Below are 17,335 nucleotides of genomic sequence, written 5' to 3'. Positions count from 1 at the left end.
ATGCACCATCCTCGGTCGCATCACGACACTTCTCTCTCGACCCTTCACTAGTCTAATGGATGCACATGCATGTTATCACCACTTGCCTACTTTGTGGGAGTCACAACATACTCTCTTCTAGTATTTGCGACATCATGCAACTTGGACCTGCTACATTGACTTCAACTGCTTTTGAGAGTGAAATTTGCCCTTACAAACCAACATGAGTACTTTCGACATGTTTGTTCTTGCTCAAATGCTTCTTAGGAAAATTTATAGGTGGTTACCTTGGGACGATGTCGGGGAGAGAAGGGACTGCTTGACTTTGGAATTATTGTGAATGGACCATCAAAATGAAATGTGCACCTTTTTGGTATAAGTAGTAATTATTAATTCTTTTAAATCATTCTTAACGATGCTTGTATAGCCTCAGGATCCCTCTCATTCGAATGCAGCGTCAATTCATTTATGTACCCATGTGCATAATTTCTCTAGTCTTTCACATATCCTATAGAAATTTAACCTTGATATACTTTCTCAAAAACACAATGACAGTTGACTTTAATGTTTTTAGTTTTTTAATGGAATACTAGATTAGATGTGATAAGGACTAGGAAGCACGGACACGTGTCCAACATGGCATTTAATGTGTCCAATTATTTTTTATTTTTATTTTTAATAATTTGGATACATTTGGGCACGTTTGGGGACACACTGAGTTGGCTTTAAATAAAAGAAGAGTTGGCTTTAAATAAAAGAAGACCCAGCGCAGCCCACTTTCAAAGCCCATTATTTAATTAAAAAAAACATAAAAAAGAAACACTAAAGAACTTAAAACAGAAGCCCTAAAATCCATTAGCCTCCCACGAAAAAGAACAGAAACAGAAGCCATTTCCTTTGCATGCTCGCCTTTGCTGCCGCCACCACCACTGCCCGCCTTCGCTGCCACCACCACTGGTAGCTTTCATCGTTGACGTCGATGCCCATTCGCCGCCGACATGACACTTTTTTCGCCATCAATCACCTTCGTCACCAACTAGGTGATTTTTTTCAATAGTTAGAAGTATTACTATGTGATACATATATATAAAAAAAAATGAAAAAGAAAAACATATCCCCGACGTGTCGTGTCATAAATTTTTTAGAATTGGCATGTCGCTATGTCTGTGTCTGTACTTCTTAGGATAAGGAGGGCTGCTTGGTTCTCACACTATAGTTTAGTCGAAGCTGTGATATGAAATCCCATTTGAGCAAGGAGTTGGTATACCTACCTTACTTCAGACACAAATTGTGCATCATTTTATATTCTAATTCAATACTTACGTGTGGCACCACATTTTATTTATTACTTTTTCATTGAACTAAATTACCTCATCAAACAAACAATACCCTGCAGTTGATCTTTTGCCTTTTTAGATCCTGCCCAATAACACATAATCTATTTCATTGTGGTCCATCAGTTAGTGGTAGGTAAAGATATAAAGTGGCCCACAATACTCATTGGATAAGCTATATCTTGCACGGTGGTAGGTAAAGATATAAAGTGGCCCACAATACTCATTGGATAAGCTATATCTTGCACGTCACTATAAGATAGTTTAACTTTCCAGCTAGCTTCCTATATCTTTTAGGATCTTTAAACAATTCTCCCACTTTAATGATTTATAAATTAGACATTATCGAGGTACTGCATGCTTAACCCCTTACTTCCCTGTGTCAAATAACAAGTCAAACATATATTTCGAATGACATCCCCAGATGATAATATTGTTCAAAGGAGATGTTACTCTAAGCATGCAATGACTTTAGCTACTGGTGAATTACAATTAAGATCACAAATGAACTTACTAACAAAAATTAGATTAAAAAAACGGTAATCTTATAACAAAGGTCTCTTATAAAGAAAAAGAGATTGCAGGTCGATGAAAGTGATGTGGTAAGACGAACTGTGTCCATTGTAGAATAGAAGAGGTTGATCTATCAACTAAAGTTAGCACTAGTGAAAGATGTAGGTGTTGTGTCGAGTAAGTGCACAATGAACTGGGATTACATGAGTTGGATTTTAGGTTCTTTGTCATAAATCCTTTGAATCTTATCATCAATTAATGAAAGGTTCGTATGTTGGTTTAAAAAAAAACGTCTTTATTTTGCTCCTATCCTATCTTTTAGAAAGTTAGGTAGCTTCATGGTCATGTTTTATTGTGTTTTATTTCCATGTTCATGTCTATGCTTTTCTTGGTTAAAATGTTCTAATTCCCTAATGTGGCCATATGTACTTTCTTTTTTTTATCATCCTCAATAGGGTGATTTTGATATCATTGGAGGTACATCGGCTTTGACTGAGGCAGAGGTTATCAAGGTACATTTTCATTAGTTTAATTAATTAACTCATTTGTTACTTTTTATGAATCTCAATAGGCTGCTTTCTCGCTTCCTTCTTTCCTTTCTTTCTTAGTTATGGTGTCTTTCCTTTCCAAATAAGATTAGCAGTCCAGGGCTCATCCTTGAGATGCACATTCTTGTTATTTGTAGGATGCACGCTTTACTATTTACATTAAAAGTAAGAAAAGTAACTTTCATTTAATATATGAAAGAACAAAAAGTTACTCAAAAAGAGAAGGAATGTACTACTTATTTTCTTGTCCTCCCATATCATTCTCTAGGTTTTATAGATATCTTATTGCATTACAAATTTGTGTTTGGTTGATTCTTATGAATTTTGGATAGCGAAGATTTATATGAATTATCTAGTGAATTGAATTGAAGATCAAGATCCTGGACCACTTATTTGATTTGATACAACCTTAAGGTGGGGCTAGATGTGGATTGCTTTAGATTAACGATTAAGAGACAAGAAACAAGTTCCGTGGATCAAGATTTAAAACAATCAACATGTGAGTCGATCAATCTTGACTTGAATGTTCTTGGTTTACAACCCTAATCTAGAATTGCAAAAGGTTCAAGGGCCAAATAACTCTACTAAATACATTAAACTAAATGTGAAATAGTAAAATGACTTGAGCATGATGATCGTTTCTCCAAAGGTCCTCCATGATGCAATCACGCGGTGATGAGTGAGGAAATAATCTCGTCCTCTTATTCTTAGAAATGAATGCAAAGTTTGATTTTGTGTAGCTCTCATTCTCCATGGTTGAGATCCATAATTTCCTCCAAATATCCTCATTTCTAGTTTTCTCTTGATCCTTTTAGAAGCCAAGAGAGGTAGAGAGGATGATTGAATAGAATTTTCTGATTTCATATATTACATACCCATAATACAATCATATTCTTCTATTATTTAAAGGAAAAGTACAACTATATACAAGTAAACAACGTCAACTCAACACTCACCAAAATTGCACCAAAAGGAGAATATAGAAGGAAATAAATATTGGCAAGTAACCCAGGGATTGGAAAGGAAAAGGGAGAAACTGAAGGATTATGGACCGGGCCTAATAGGAACTTTTCTTCAACAGTGACCTTTATACCTTTTCTATTTTGTTACCCTGTTTCTATCGTCTTTGCTCTTACCTTTACCCTGTTTTGCAAACTTTGTCAGTTACAAAGGAATTCCTATTTCATGCATTCGTCTGTAGGTTGTAAAATGTGAATTGCCTAGCACTTAACATTATTTCACGAATCACACATGCTTAGATCCTACTACCGAAAGAGTGAAAGGGTTCTATATCTTAGCCTTGATAACTTAACCATTGTCATAAGCAAACAGAACTACTAAACAACGAGATCTTAAGAGAATGGCCTAATTTCTAGATTGACAAGGAGAGTGGCCTGACAAATTCTAACCATTTTTCAGAATTCTTACTGTTCTGTATTTTTTTATTATTAAAGAAAATCATGTGTTCTCTTGATTTTCCGTAGTCGGTGAAGATTTGTAGATGTAGTTATAGTTCTCTCTTTGGTATTAATCGTTCCACAACTTTGATCAGACCGTCCATGACCTTGGGATCTTGCATAATTCTCTCTTTGTTGTCATAGAAAAGAGAGGGATTCAAATAATATCCGACTGCATGTAAAGGCCGATGAAGTTGGCAATCCCACCTTTTATCACTAATCTCCCAAATTGGTCTATATTTCACCTCATTTTCATTGAAACCATTCTTAATCGGCTCTCTTGCCCTATCCATAGCTTCGTAAATATAACCCATAGCCGGTTTATCACCATCAACGAGCCTCAACACACGAACTAAAGGACTCGATGCCTTCAAAGTATACACAACCGAATTCCAAAAGGACGGCATCATAACAGTCTCAGCTGCTCTCTTCCCTTTTGGGTCCTTCGTCCATTTAGGGGTGGTCCACTTTTCAGAAATAAACATCTTCCTCAAATTAGCTTTATTTTTGTGAATACTGGTTAGGGTTAAAAATGAAGTTGCAAAGCGAGTCACTGTTGGTCTTACCAATTCATGTTGATTAGTAAATTCTCTCATCATGTTTAGCACATACAAGTGTTGTAAATAAAGCCACTAAGTGCCACAGCCTTTCTAAGACACCTTTTAACCTGATCAATCTTTTCAATATCCTCCAAAATTAAATCTAAACAATGCGTTGTGCGTCGTGTCCAATATAGATGAGGTCGTTTGGCTTCTAAAAGTTTGCCAGCTAAGACGTAGTTTGAGGCATTATCCGTCACAACTTGGACAACATTTTCTTCTCCAATCTTCTCTACCATGCTATCTAAGAGTTGAAAAATCTTTTCTCCAGTTTTTATGCATGACGATGTATCGATGGATTCAAAAAATATCGTTCCAAGAGATGAATGAACTAAAAAGTTGATTAGTGTCCTATCCCTTCAGTCCACTCATCTGACATCAACGAACAACCATTTCTCTTCCATTCTACCTTATGATCGCCCATTAGATTTTTTGTCTTCTTTTTTCAAGTACGTTACTCGAGCTTCATGATAAGAAAGAGGTATCAAACCAGGACCAAATTGCCCCACAACTTCTAGCATTACTTCAGAACTTCTCAAGCGAATAGTATTTAGAGGAATACCTGCTTGATATATCCAACGCATGATGAATTGCACTGTACCATCCCTCCTCTCTTTATCATTTTTTTCAGTAATAGTTGATTGCTTCAACCTCTTCAATCGATTTCTATCATCAACTTATTCAAGATGTTGTTGATAAGCAAATTTATCCATGGGCCCCTTTGGTCGCGGTGGTTTTAACTGTGATTGACTACAAGAGTTACTACAACTTCCTCCTCCACTTCCTCTTCCTCTTCCTCTCTCTCTCCCACCCATTCTACTCACATTATCACTTGTACTTGTTCGCTTGTTCGTTGGGTTTGATGTTGATCCACTACCACTACCACCAAGTACTTCCATCTCATCTTCCTCATCTTCTTCAATCAAGGTTAAATCCGCATACGTTGGGATGACATTACTATCTTCCCTTCTTAATTTTGATCTTGTTTGATACTCCTTCAATTCTTCTCTCACATTAGTTGGGCATTTCAAACATACCTTTACATTTCGAATGTTGTGTTGTGTTGTGTTGGGCATTTCAAACATACCTTTAAATCCACAACCAAATGTTGTGTTGCTCGGCAGATTCCACCTTTATAAAATTTTACACAAAACATGCACTTGGACGTGTTTGTATCTTGCGGATCATCCAATATGACGTAATTCCAACCAGGATGCTTACGTTTGTTTTCACCTTCTTCCATCCTATTATAATTAAAATTTGGAAGATAAAAAAATAAACAAATAAAAGAAAGGTAAAGGAAAGAGCCATCGTGAAGAAACCATAGTGAAGATTTAGAAAGAATGGGCGTGAAATGAAAGAGAGGAAAAGAAAAGGAATAAATGAAGAACCTACGAAAGTCGAATCCACGACAGCAACAGATGGAGTAGGCGTCGGCTGCAATAGGAGACGGTGGCGGCGGTTAGCGACAGCGGCTACGGCGATGGTTGGAGACGGGAGCAGGCGACGGTCAGAGATTGAGGGTGGTGAAGTGAAGGTGAATGTTTAGAGGCAAAGAGTGGGTTAGGGCTTGTGGGTTTTTCGCGAGGGAGAAGGGTGTTTTAAAAAAAAAAAAACACTTTAAAAATATATAAAAAAAATAATAATAGGGCAGATCGCCTCGCTTCAACAAAGCGATCGCCTTGCCTCAGGCGCGTCGAGGCGAGCGCCCGATTGAAGGCGCTTGCCTGGGCACCTTGCAAGGTGCACCTGGGCGGAATCGCCTCGCCTGAGGCGAGCACCCGGGTGCGCCTCGAAAACACCGGCAGTAACATATGCAGACGATGCGACGACGTCAGGTGAAGTGGAGTGGCAGCAACGGAATCTTAAATGGCATCGGATGTAGATGAGGCAGCAGCGTCTGTCGAAGCGAAGTGGCAGCAACGAGATCTAGACGTGCGGCAACCTCCGGACTTAAACAGTGGCAGATCTTGTGGAATAGGTCTGATTTGAACAGCACGCACACAAAGGGACCTTTCTGAAGTAGGGTGCGCCATTTGAAGGCGGCGGCAGCTTAGCTCCTAGTGGCTAGGGTTTTTTAAACCTAGCTTTGATAACAAGTTGAATTAGGTGGAATAAAAATAATTGTATTCCAATATATGATTAAGTAAGAAATACGGAGCCTTCTTATATAGAAGAGAGGCTCAAAACATAAAAGGAAATAAGGATAAATAACCATTAATATTTACAACTAATTTATAGCAAATATTCACAAATATTAAACCAACAGTAACTAGTTACTGCTAGAGTTACTACAGAATCATCTATATATCATTAATAAGAGGTAGATTGAATCACTTCTTAAAATCCTTGTGAGGAGCTACATTATTTGTTTTCTTTTTTCTCTTTTTTGGATAAGTAACAAAATAAAAGGAAGGAGATGAGATATCCCCAACGAGCGAGAATTACAATAAAGTTTTTCAATGGGCATAAATCTGAGAAAAATAGTAATTAACAAAGACTTTTGACGAGAACACCAATTAGAAGCAAAGATTTTGACCAAATCCCAAAAATCCTATTGCTTAGTTTCGTCCCCAAGAATATTTGAGTCTGTTTATTGGACTTTTAAATATTTAAAAGGCTGCTTTGACATTGTTGATGGATGAAACTAAAATTTGAGGTTAGGCTGTCTGTATTCGTTTGTTTATTGGAAATTTAGTCTGAAAGAAATAAAAGAATCTTCGAAGATAAGTTCCTTCATGGTTATTCTCTAAATGATATTTGTAGTAATTAGGGGGCTCTTTTTAGGGTCTTATTATAGCTCTCCCTATTTATGCTTTGCTTCTTACTTTCATGCTTCTCCTTCTTTCTTAAGTCTACTCTTTGTAGACTTTGAATTCTTGTACTCTTTTTCAATCTTTCAAACATTAATGAAAAGAAAAGTCTCGTTTTTTGTTCCAAAAAAAACATTAAGCTGTTTGTATTCTTCAAAGAGGATAATCTTCTGTGAGTTTGATATGATTACTTTATTCAAGTCATAATAGAATATTTCTCAGAAAAAGAAAAAAAAAATGAAAGTTATAAACCCAAGAGAAAGAATGAAACTCCGGTGTCCTGACTTGGATGAGTTATAACCGAATATTTCGCAGAGAAAGTATCTTGACTTGGTCACTAAACAATAAATTATCCCAGCGTAAAAGGATGAAATTCTTACGGTAGTTGCTAATATTTCAGGTGACTGTGGACGTTATTTCTTATTTTTTCTATTCAGATTCTTGTGATATACACTTAAATCATGGAGATCTGTTGAATGCTATTTGGTCTTGGGCTGGTGTTAAGGCAGAACATAGGCATAAAGTGGCAGAGGTAAATTAATTATTTTAGTCGCAGATATATATATATATATATATATATTATTTTTCCTGCAAAAGGCGCAGAATTTTTTTCATGCCTTCTGAAGCTCTCTTATAATTGCAGCTTCTTTCTATGATGGTATCCTTACGTCCTCAATCTTCTGAGAGGAAATCGAAGTGGGTTGTGATAAGGCGCCAACTATTACAGGTTTGAGCTCACTTAAGAACCCCACAATAAACCTCAATATTTATTTATTATTATCTTTTTTTAAAAAGAAACTGGATTTCTTTAAAATAACGAAATGTACAGAAAAGGAAGGAAAGCCTTCCAAAAGCCGAGGGAGTTCAAAAAAGGCCTTTCAGTTGCCACATATTCAACTAGAGTAATTATAAAAGAGATTGTTTAACTTTCACCAAGAAGTAGCAATATAAATGAAAAGATAAAATATAGTCTCCTTTCCACCAGTCTGTCTTTTTTCTAACCAAGGATTCCAAAGGAAGCTCTGGTTGAGCAAAATCACTTTAACCTTTCTTCTGAAAGGATGGATAGCATATGGGAGAAAATGTTGGATGAAGTAGTGCTGTTGAGATGCAGGGATCAACTAAAGGCATCCAAGATGAGACTCCGAAACCTAGAGACAAATGGTAGTGTGTAAAAAGATGATCTTGCAATTCTGAATCTGATTTGCAGGCGGGACACCTGTGAGGGAAGAGGCAGCTCTTGGATTTTTCTTCTGAATTTTGTCTTGGGTGTTGATGCTATCCAAGATTATTTCCCAAATAAAAGTTCTGACCTTTTTTGGGTATTTATCTTTATGTATCATCTTACATATGTCAGTTTGAAGGATGAGTCTCCCTTGGGTAAGGTTATGCATAAGAGAGTTGCAAGAGAAGGTACCAGATGAGTTTATAGACCAGGAATTTGAGCGGTCTGAGGGAAGCAAGCCAGTAGTGTTCATAAGGGAGAGCCATTCTTCAAGCTCATCACCATTAAGGTTTCTTCAGTAGGATAATTTCCAAAGATATTGTTATTGGAACTTAATAGTAACATGATAGGCCTCCTTATGTTAACCCATGGGGTCAATTATTAAACTTCTTCTGTCACTAAAATATCTTCCATTAGGTCTTTTTTTTAATTAATTTCTATGCCCGCTACCTATCTTTGAGTTTTGCATAACATTATATCAAGAATGTCTTACTTCACGGCAATCTTTAAGAAGAGGTTTATATGGAGTAACCATCTAGGTTCATTGCTTTTGGGGGAATGAGAAGTTTTACACCTTCGCAAAATCTTTATACAGAATAAAAAATGGTTCATGACCGTAGTTTAAAAGACTTAGTCATGCATTTTCTTAAATGGTATAAGAGTGGTATTATCTGATAAGTATACTTTCTACAAGGGGTATTTTATCTCTCAAAATGTTCTTCCTCAATTAGATGAATGATGAATGGTACTATTTCTTTGTATTTAGATGATTCCTGTCTGAACATATTAATAGGATACCAATTTTTTCTCGAGTTCTTGCATTCATACTCTCAACCGAATGGATTTTCATAATGAAAAAAAGAGAGAGGATATTAATGATGGAACTTGTTGCAGTACGTGGGATATAAACAATCCTTCAAGCAAGTGTAAAGATTTGCAGTCTTGATTCAATGCCAGGAGTTCAAGGCAATGAGGGAATCTGTAAACAGATGGATGGCCAATATGCAGCACATGTTTGTGCGTGTACATGTGTATTCATTTGTTATTTGTTTTTAGCTACATACTATTGTTGATGGGCAGCCAATGTGATGATAAATGGGAGCTTTTGCATCTACGAAGAAAGACTTCTTACTCCGACATTGTGAATCTTGTTTGTTTCTTTTGATAAGAAAGGAAGACAATAGATTCGAAGAAACTCTAAAAAAGAATGGGAGACAACCTAAAGGTGGTGGATAGAGATCACCCTCCCTGTGCAATCACAGCTTTCCAATCTCTCACAATGGACTAGATAATGGAACCTTGTTGTAGTTTGTAATGCTATGGACTAAACATTATTTTTCCTTTTTCTTTTTCTTCAAGAGCTTTTCATCATGTTCGTAAACATTTAGAATGAACATGTGTCTCTATAATATTTGAGAGAAATTATTCTACTACAGGAACTCAAATTAGCAGAAGCTGTTGTAAATAGATTGCAGACTGTAGTTTTGAGGTTCTGTGGTGCAGTGGATCAGGCACTTCCTAGATTGAGAGGTGCCCTTCCAACAGGTATTGTCGAAACTAGTTGTTTATGTTCTTACAGTTTCAGATACGAAAATGAATTCCCTTTAACCTTGCTAGTTGCTATGAATAAAATGCAGATAAATCTATGCGTAAAGCACTTGATGAGTTGTTAGACCTTTTTAACTACTTGAGAGTATGGAAGATTGAAACAAATGTTTACATAGATGCCTTAATGTCACCAACGGAGGATTATCATCGGGACATATTTTTTCAGGTATCACATTTGTCTTCCCTCCCACGTATGGGAAGTGTGACGGTATACTATTTTAGTTTTCTCCAAAAGCTTATAAATGTGTGGTTGTATGTCTATATACATCTGTGATGTGTGTGTATCTATAGGTATATACTGGTCTCAAGTGTTGCTGCTGTTGAGACGATCATAAAAACTACCTAGGTTGCTGCTGCTGAAATTTTTTGTGCAAAAAGCCAATAACTGAACTTGTTACCCGATGAGATTTTTTTCTTTGTTTTTTTTTTTTGAAAAATTTCCACCTGATTAGCTGAAGCGCTCTTGTCAACCACTCACTCTTAGGCACTGAAGTTTTAGTAGCCACTTGCATGTTTCCCTTTTTAGTTGACGGGATTCATGTTAATCAGGCATGATTCTGAAGAAGATTGAAGAGATTTATATTTTATTTCTCCCAAGTCCCAAGTGTATCTAGTAATACCTCAAGCACAAGCAGTATTTTGCTCCATTTCAGTGTCAGTGACTGCGTCGCAATTACATGTCCAGGTATACTTAACAAAGGAAAATAATCCTGGCTCACATCCTGAAGGTGCATTGCTTGCTATTGGTGGCCGCTATGACTATTTGCTGCAACGGATGTGGAGCCGTGCATATGTGGGTTATCCTCATTTATTTTTCTTTTTATATTGATATGATGCCTACACAATGCAGCAAAGTCTAATATTAGCATGGAAGAATGGTTGAATATCTTTATGAATATGATGTAGGATATTTAGAAGACATACAGAGCAGGAAAGATAATTAGTTAAAACATAGCTAACTGAATTTTAAAGTTTAGTGTTAACTTGTAGCAGTGATATCAATTCCATGCAACCCAGCAGTTTATGAGCATAAAAATCTAACCCCGAGTATTTTTCCTTAACCCAAGCTAAGAAGATTTGCAGTCTTGATTCAATGATTTGACCTTCCATAATTTTATTCCAAAGATTTGAGATATGTTGCCTTTCTTGTGCAGCAATGCCTTTTCATTTCATTTACATGTGATCTTTAATGTACTAATTTAAGATATGTTTAACCTTTTTATGTACCAGAAAACTACTCCTCCCGGTGGTGTCGGGACCAGCATAGCGCTAGAGACTATAATTCAGCAATCTGCTGTAGATTTGAAACCCATCCGGTGCACTTTATAATCTTCCCATTTATTTATGTTACTCTGTTAAGCCACTGAATCTTTTCTGTAACTTTTTTGGCTCATTTTGTTCTGCTGTGCACTTCGCAGAAATGAGGGGAGCACCAGTGTCCTGATTTGTTCGCGAGGCGGAGGGGGACTATTGTTAGAACGCATGGAACTTGCTGGGGAGCTGTGGGAGGAGAAGATTAAGGTTAGTGATAAACATATCAGGATAATCTACGGTTTATTTAGAGGTTAATGTTGAAAAGTGCTTTTTATTTCATCAGGCTCAGCTCGTCCCTACACCTGATCCAAGTCTCACAGAGCAATATGAATATGCTAGTGAGAATGACATAAAATGTCTTGTCATCATAACAGACTCTGGTGTATCTAACACAGGTTCAGTAAAGGTAAAACTTCTATTCCAAACTTCAACATTTTGAAGCAGTATTTAGATGTTGAAGCTACAAAGATTTGAATGCTGAAAAAGAAACAACTTATTAGACAAATTTGGGTCTGTTTGGTAACGTTCATGTTTCTTATTTATTGTTTTTTATTTTCTGTTTTCTTTTTTCTCATTATCTCATTTTCAATGAAAAAATAGAACTACTTGTTTCTTTTTTTTTTTTAATTAACAATAAAAACTAAACGTGTTAGGGAATCATTTCTTGTTTCTCGTTCTCTAAAATTTAAAATTAAAAAAAGTAAAAGTTTTATATGAAACTAGAAGTAGTTACAAAATTAACATTTTTTATAAATTTTGTATAATTATTATTTTACGATATTATATAATTTACAATCATTATATTTTACATGTTTTAATTTTAACAAACATAAAATGAGTTTATAATATGAAGTAATATATTTATCAAAAACTTTATCCTTTTTAATTTCTGCATTTTAAAAATTTCAAATTCTGAATTTGAAAACGCTTAAAACATAAAAATGTCGTTTCCAGAATTTCTACTGTTTGGATTACAGAATCTGAAAACAGTTTTCAAAAACGAATTTCCCAAATCCTGACAAACGCATATTCACTGAATCCGTTTGATTCAGTAAATCTGAAAACAAAAAGCATAATCCGAGTTTCCAACCAAAAAGACTCCTATGTTTCTAGAAAATTAGAAATGAGAAACAAAAAACAAGAAATAGAAACGTTACTAAATGGGACCTTAGTTTTTCTTTTCCCAAGTGGTTATAATGTAAAGATATATTAAATCATTGCTTTCCCCCTTAGAAAGGATTTGGTGTCATCTTAAAGAATGGCTGAATCTGTATAACCTGGATTTATAATGGATTTGATGTCATTTTAAATTCTCTCTCTACTTGGTTCTATATTAAAGAAAGACTTAAAGCTGTATAACATGGATTTACTACTTAGCAGAGGGTCTATTATGATTGCTAGTATTAAGAGACCAACTGATACAAGGCCAACAATTTGCTCTGTTTTATTGAACTTGCAACTGTAATCAGTGTCTACTGTAGGGTGGGGCAGCATCACAAAAGAGAAATGGTGTGGTCAATCTTTGGGCTTTTTGCATCAATTGTGTTATTCAAATTTAATGTTGTTATTCTTTAATTGGGTTATTTAGTTGAGTACCTAGTTTTTAAAATAAAGTTATCCTGGAAGGCAATATGACTCTGGAAATGAATGATTTGAAAAAATTGTATCTCTTTTGGAGATTATTTAGAAAATTTATGACATAAGACTATTGGCACTAGTGTTATTATTGTTCAGACTGATTTAAGTCCATAGACAATGAAATACAGTATTTACGAGGATCGTGAATAGTCATTTTTTGGCCAACCTAACCATACCTAAATGACTAATGAATCTCTTTTGAAAGAGTCGTAGGTTTGAATCTCCACCCCATGTTTGTGATACAATATTCTAACAGAAAAAGATTAGTTTTTTTTTTTACCAAAAGGTTAGTCGTGGGAGTTGAATAGGAGAGAATTATGCACCATGTAGCAAGACTTGCTGAATTATTTATATGGTTGCATATTCTTTTGTTACACAAAATCTTCTCATATATCACATTGTTAATTCAGGTTCGACATCTAGAACTCAAAAGGGAGAAGGAAGTCGAACGCTCCTACATCATCAAGTTTCTACAGGAGGCAATGGCGAACCAGTTTAAAAATCCCCTCATATGGAATTAGGACTGTCCGCCACTGCATTACTTAGCCTTGTACTCGGTCATCATACTTGACGATGTTATTTAAATCGCAACATCAGAGATGTTCTACCAAGAGTTTTCCAACCATGTGACATTACCATCTTAAGAATCAGATTCCACAGCCACCCCCTGAAACAGAGAGAAAAGAACATTGTCCAGGTCTTCTCTACCATGCTCAATTCAGATTAGTGTCAATGGAATCAAGCAGCAACCGAGGTGATGAGTCGATTTTAAGCCATCCATCCCACAGAGAACACTGTACAGTTCTGGGGCTAAACAACATAGTATAGATTGATGTAAATAAGATAAATATGTTCAGTTATATATTGTGAATGCTATTTGGAACTCAGTTTATAGATTTTGTTTTCCTTTCTGTTCACAAGTCTTTGGAAGAACTTGATATAATATTGCATGTAGATGTCCAGCTTTTTGTGGATTTATAATTCTCTTTTGGAAATTAAGTCCATGTCTCTACAGTTTTCGTGGGCTCTTTTCTCAGCATGGTTGTTCATTCTTTTGGCTTGTTAATATGTAAGGTTGGATATTGTTTATGATCAGGGATTCGATATCGACATGAGGAAATTGATATTTCAATAGTATTTGCAAAAAATTCGACAAAATATAAAAATATCAATTTAATATCACTAATATGTTAGAAATAAGGGGGTGAAATTATATCACATTTATTGTTAATTTCATTATCAAGTAGTGGAAATTGTTTGAATTACTCGGGACGAAATTAAAAAGTGATCTATATTCGAAAAACTAAAAGAAAAAAGAAGGAACATTATTCAAACTTTGATGTAAATAATTTCCAATTTTATAGAAATAAAAAGTTATATACAATTCTAATGAAGGGAGCATTCCATCAAACAGGCACAAAGGGAATCATGGAAACAAGAAATTTTGATGCAAATCCAATGCATGGGAGATGGTTTCCTAACTTAAAGAGACTTTATTTCTTTTCCAAATCATTTTGGAATCAGATTCTTAAGTGATAATTTTGATAATGGATTATCACCTTCATTTTTGGACACCCAAAATGTTCTTGGGCATTCATTCAAAGTGCTCTATTCTTTCTAGATTGCGTTAGAAATAAGAAAGGGTGAAGATTTTGAATCTTGAATGCAGGAAGAGAAAGAAGCATTAACGTCTGTATTGTGTTAAAAGGAATAATACTTAAACGTGCTTATCGATGAGTAGTCATCTCTTACTAACTACCATTAAATTTTTTACAAATAGAGAAGAGGAATGCAAAAAATATTATATTTCTTACTGCGTCTGGTAAGCACTTAAGTATTATTCATGTTGAAGCTGGCAAAAATGCTCGACTTCAAATTTGATTCTTTTTTCACACCCTCAATTTGTTGTCTCTCTTTTTTTTTTCTTTGTTAAATGAATATGTAGAAATTTCATTTCATTTGATAAAAGTTTAGGCCTCATGACACTATTGTTTTTTGGTTTTCTATTTTTTAGAGTTACGCTTTGATTTCTCATATAATTTGTTTGGTATGTTTTTACATTCTTTTGAAAGACATTTGAATTCTTAACTCAAATTTCAAAAACAAAAATAGTTTTTAAAAACTACTTGTTTAATTTTAAAAATATTGCTTAGATCTTGAAAATGTTTTTAAAAGGTGATAACAACATAGTAATAGTAGTATTTCTAAGTTTAAGTTAAAAAAAAAAAAAAAAACAAACAAACAAAAAATGCATTGACCATTTGAATTGTGCTCATGTGGAGCATCAAGATTAAATTTGTTTTTCTGTGGTTTAGGATACTCGGTATCTAAGAATTTTTTATGTACTCAATTTATTGATTTCTTCTAAGATTCTCATGTCGAGAGGATCTTCCTTTGATATTCTTAACTCTTTATATTTTCTTTAATAGTTTTGTTTTTTTTTTCTCATTTTTAGTTTTATATTTAAAAAGTAATAACAAATAAATCAATTTGCATCGTTAATAAATACCTATATACAATTAACTTATATCTATATTTACAAAGTCCAATTAAATTGCATATTATATTAGTTTATAAGTACACTAAAATTAAATTTACTTTCATTATTATTAAAAAAATTATCATACATTTAAATTTTTTAAATATCGCATCGCATATAAGGAAATGAAAATTTGAATTCACACTCTATAACGAAGAAGTATAAATGTTTAATCACACGAACTATGGTTCTATTTTCTTCCTCATACATATTTCTTATCCACTAAACTTCCCAACCTCATTCTTTGATACTTCTAGAAAAAGTTGTAAATATATACATATATTACATATATAAATATATATATATATAAATAAGGAATCTAAAAGTGGAGCAGTTTAGATTTCATATCAGAAGCTGATATTCCCTCTGCTAAAAATAAGAAAAATTCCACAATAGAATCAGAATAAGCAATTAAAAAGTTGTCCTTTTTCATTTCATTTCCTCTCCTTTTTTTTCTTTAGCAAAAAGTATACAAATGTAAAATAATTTTAGAATATATTTCTGATAAATATAATAGCGTAATTAAAATAAGGGGGCAAGTTTGAATTTTCAACTTTAATGCCCAAAATTTTTTATTTCATTAAATGGTAAAAGTTGAATAAGTGATGAGATTAATCTATTAGTTGATTTGCAAAGATATCTCCAAGACTGGAAAGTTTGTATCGATTGGACTCGAGTGTTTCTGTATCAGCCGGTTATCGTGTAATTAATATAAATTTTTGAATGCACATCTACAATACTATACAACTTTCGAAATTAAGTGTCATAATTCGTAATTAGTAACATACATATAAAAATGGGAAAAACCTACCCGATTTATATTATTTGACGACTTATAGTAATTTACCCAACTTAAAATAGCTGAGTTGTTATAAAAATAGACCCCCTAAAATATCAATTAATGACAATTGCACAAAATGAAAGCATATAGTAACAATTATTTAACGCTATCTTTGTAATTGATTTAAATAAAACATACATGTTTACTTATATAATTGTCCATTTTGTTTTTCTTGGAGCCTATCTTAAAAATCTCGCACTAACTAAATATTATTCTTACTTATATATTCAATATCTTCTTCGAATTTTAATCAATGGTTGGACCATGTTCACGTCCTTAACTATTAGAACCAATGATTAATTAGTTTTTTTTACGAAAATTTAAATATTAAAACATAATAGTTAAAAATCGACTTCGAGCAAGATCACAACAAAATAAATAGAATATTTTTAACGGGTATAAAAAACATTTCCATAATTGCAGTAACAACCTTTTTGTTTTGTTTTGTTTTTCAATTTTGTTCTGTTAATATACATTTCATATTATGTATATCAGTGATCGGTTATCACTCATATACCTAACATAGTTGATATTGGGTATATCAATTATATAACTAATATATTAAATATAAATTATAATGTTGATATGTCTAATGTATCTAATATGAAGGAATATCAATGCGAGCGGTATAAAAATACTTTTTCATTTATTTTTGTTTGAGTTGGGCCTCCGTTTTTGCTATATTCACAAGTTATAAAATAATTTGCTATATGTACAATTAACTATTAATATTATGCAAGACCCAAATACATATAATAGTTTAAGACCTAAATAAGAATTTTTTATAAACTAAAAACAGAGAATTCAAAACCTAAAGAGTATAAATAAAAGATCTAGGCCACCATAGACTTTCATAAAATAAAAAAGTTATATAGAGAGTATATAATCAAAAGTATATTATAGTAATAAGAACTGAATTTGATTATT

General features: G+C 33.8%; 1 protein-coding gene across 2 annotated transcripts in view; it reads left to right on the top strand.

Moving 5' to 3' along the window:
• GCN2 (protein kinase family protein) overlaps positions 1-14,064 on the top strand; it is an 83,283-nt gene extending 69,219 nt beyond the window's left edge. For both annotated transcript variants that reach the window (XM_088126799.1, XM_022294717.2), the window contains exons 21-30: positions 2,282-2,338; positions 7,644-7,775; positions 7,887-7,970; positions 9,905-10,013; positions 10,106-10,242; positions 10,762-10,869; positions 11,307-11,392; positions 11,495-11,597; positions 11,674-11,796; positions 13,439-14,064. In XM_088126799.1, the coding sequence (XP_087982925.1) occupies positions 2,282-2,338; positions 7,644-7,775; positions 7,887-7,970; positions 9,905-10,013; positions 10,106-10,242; positions 10,762-10,869; positions 11,307-11,392; positions 11,495-11,597; positions 11,674-11,796; positions 13,439-13,549 (1,050 nt within the window). In that variant the 3' untranslated portion in view covers positions 13,550-14,064. The remainder of the gene's footprint in view (positions 1-2,281; positions 2,339-7,643; positions 7,776-7,886; positions 7,971-9,904; positions 10,014-10,105; positions 10,243-10,761; positions 10,870-11,306; positions 11,393-11,494; positions 11,598-11,673; positions 11,797-13,438) is intronic.
• The last annotated feature ends 3,271 nt before the right edge of the window (positions 14,065-17,335 follow it).

Source organism: Momordica charantia (assembly GCF_013281855.1).
Source record: "Momordica charantia cultivar OHB3-1 chromosome 7 unlocalized genomic scaffold, Mcharantia_2.0 BLBB01000007.1, whole genome shotgun sequence".
NCBI classification, from domain to species: Eukaryota; Viridiplantae; Streptophyta; class Magnoliopsida; order Cucurbitales; family Cucurbitaceae; genus Momordica; species Momordica charantia.
The sequence above is the reverse complement of the archived record's forward strand: the minus strand, read 5'-3'. Positions and strand labels throughout refer to the sequence as shown.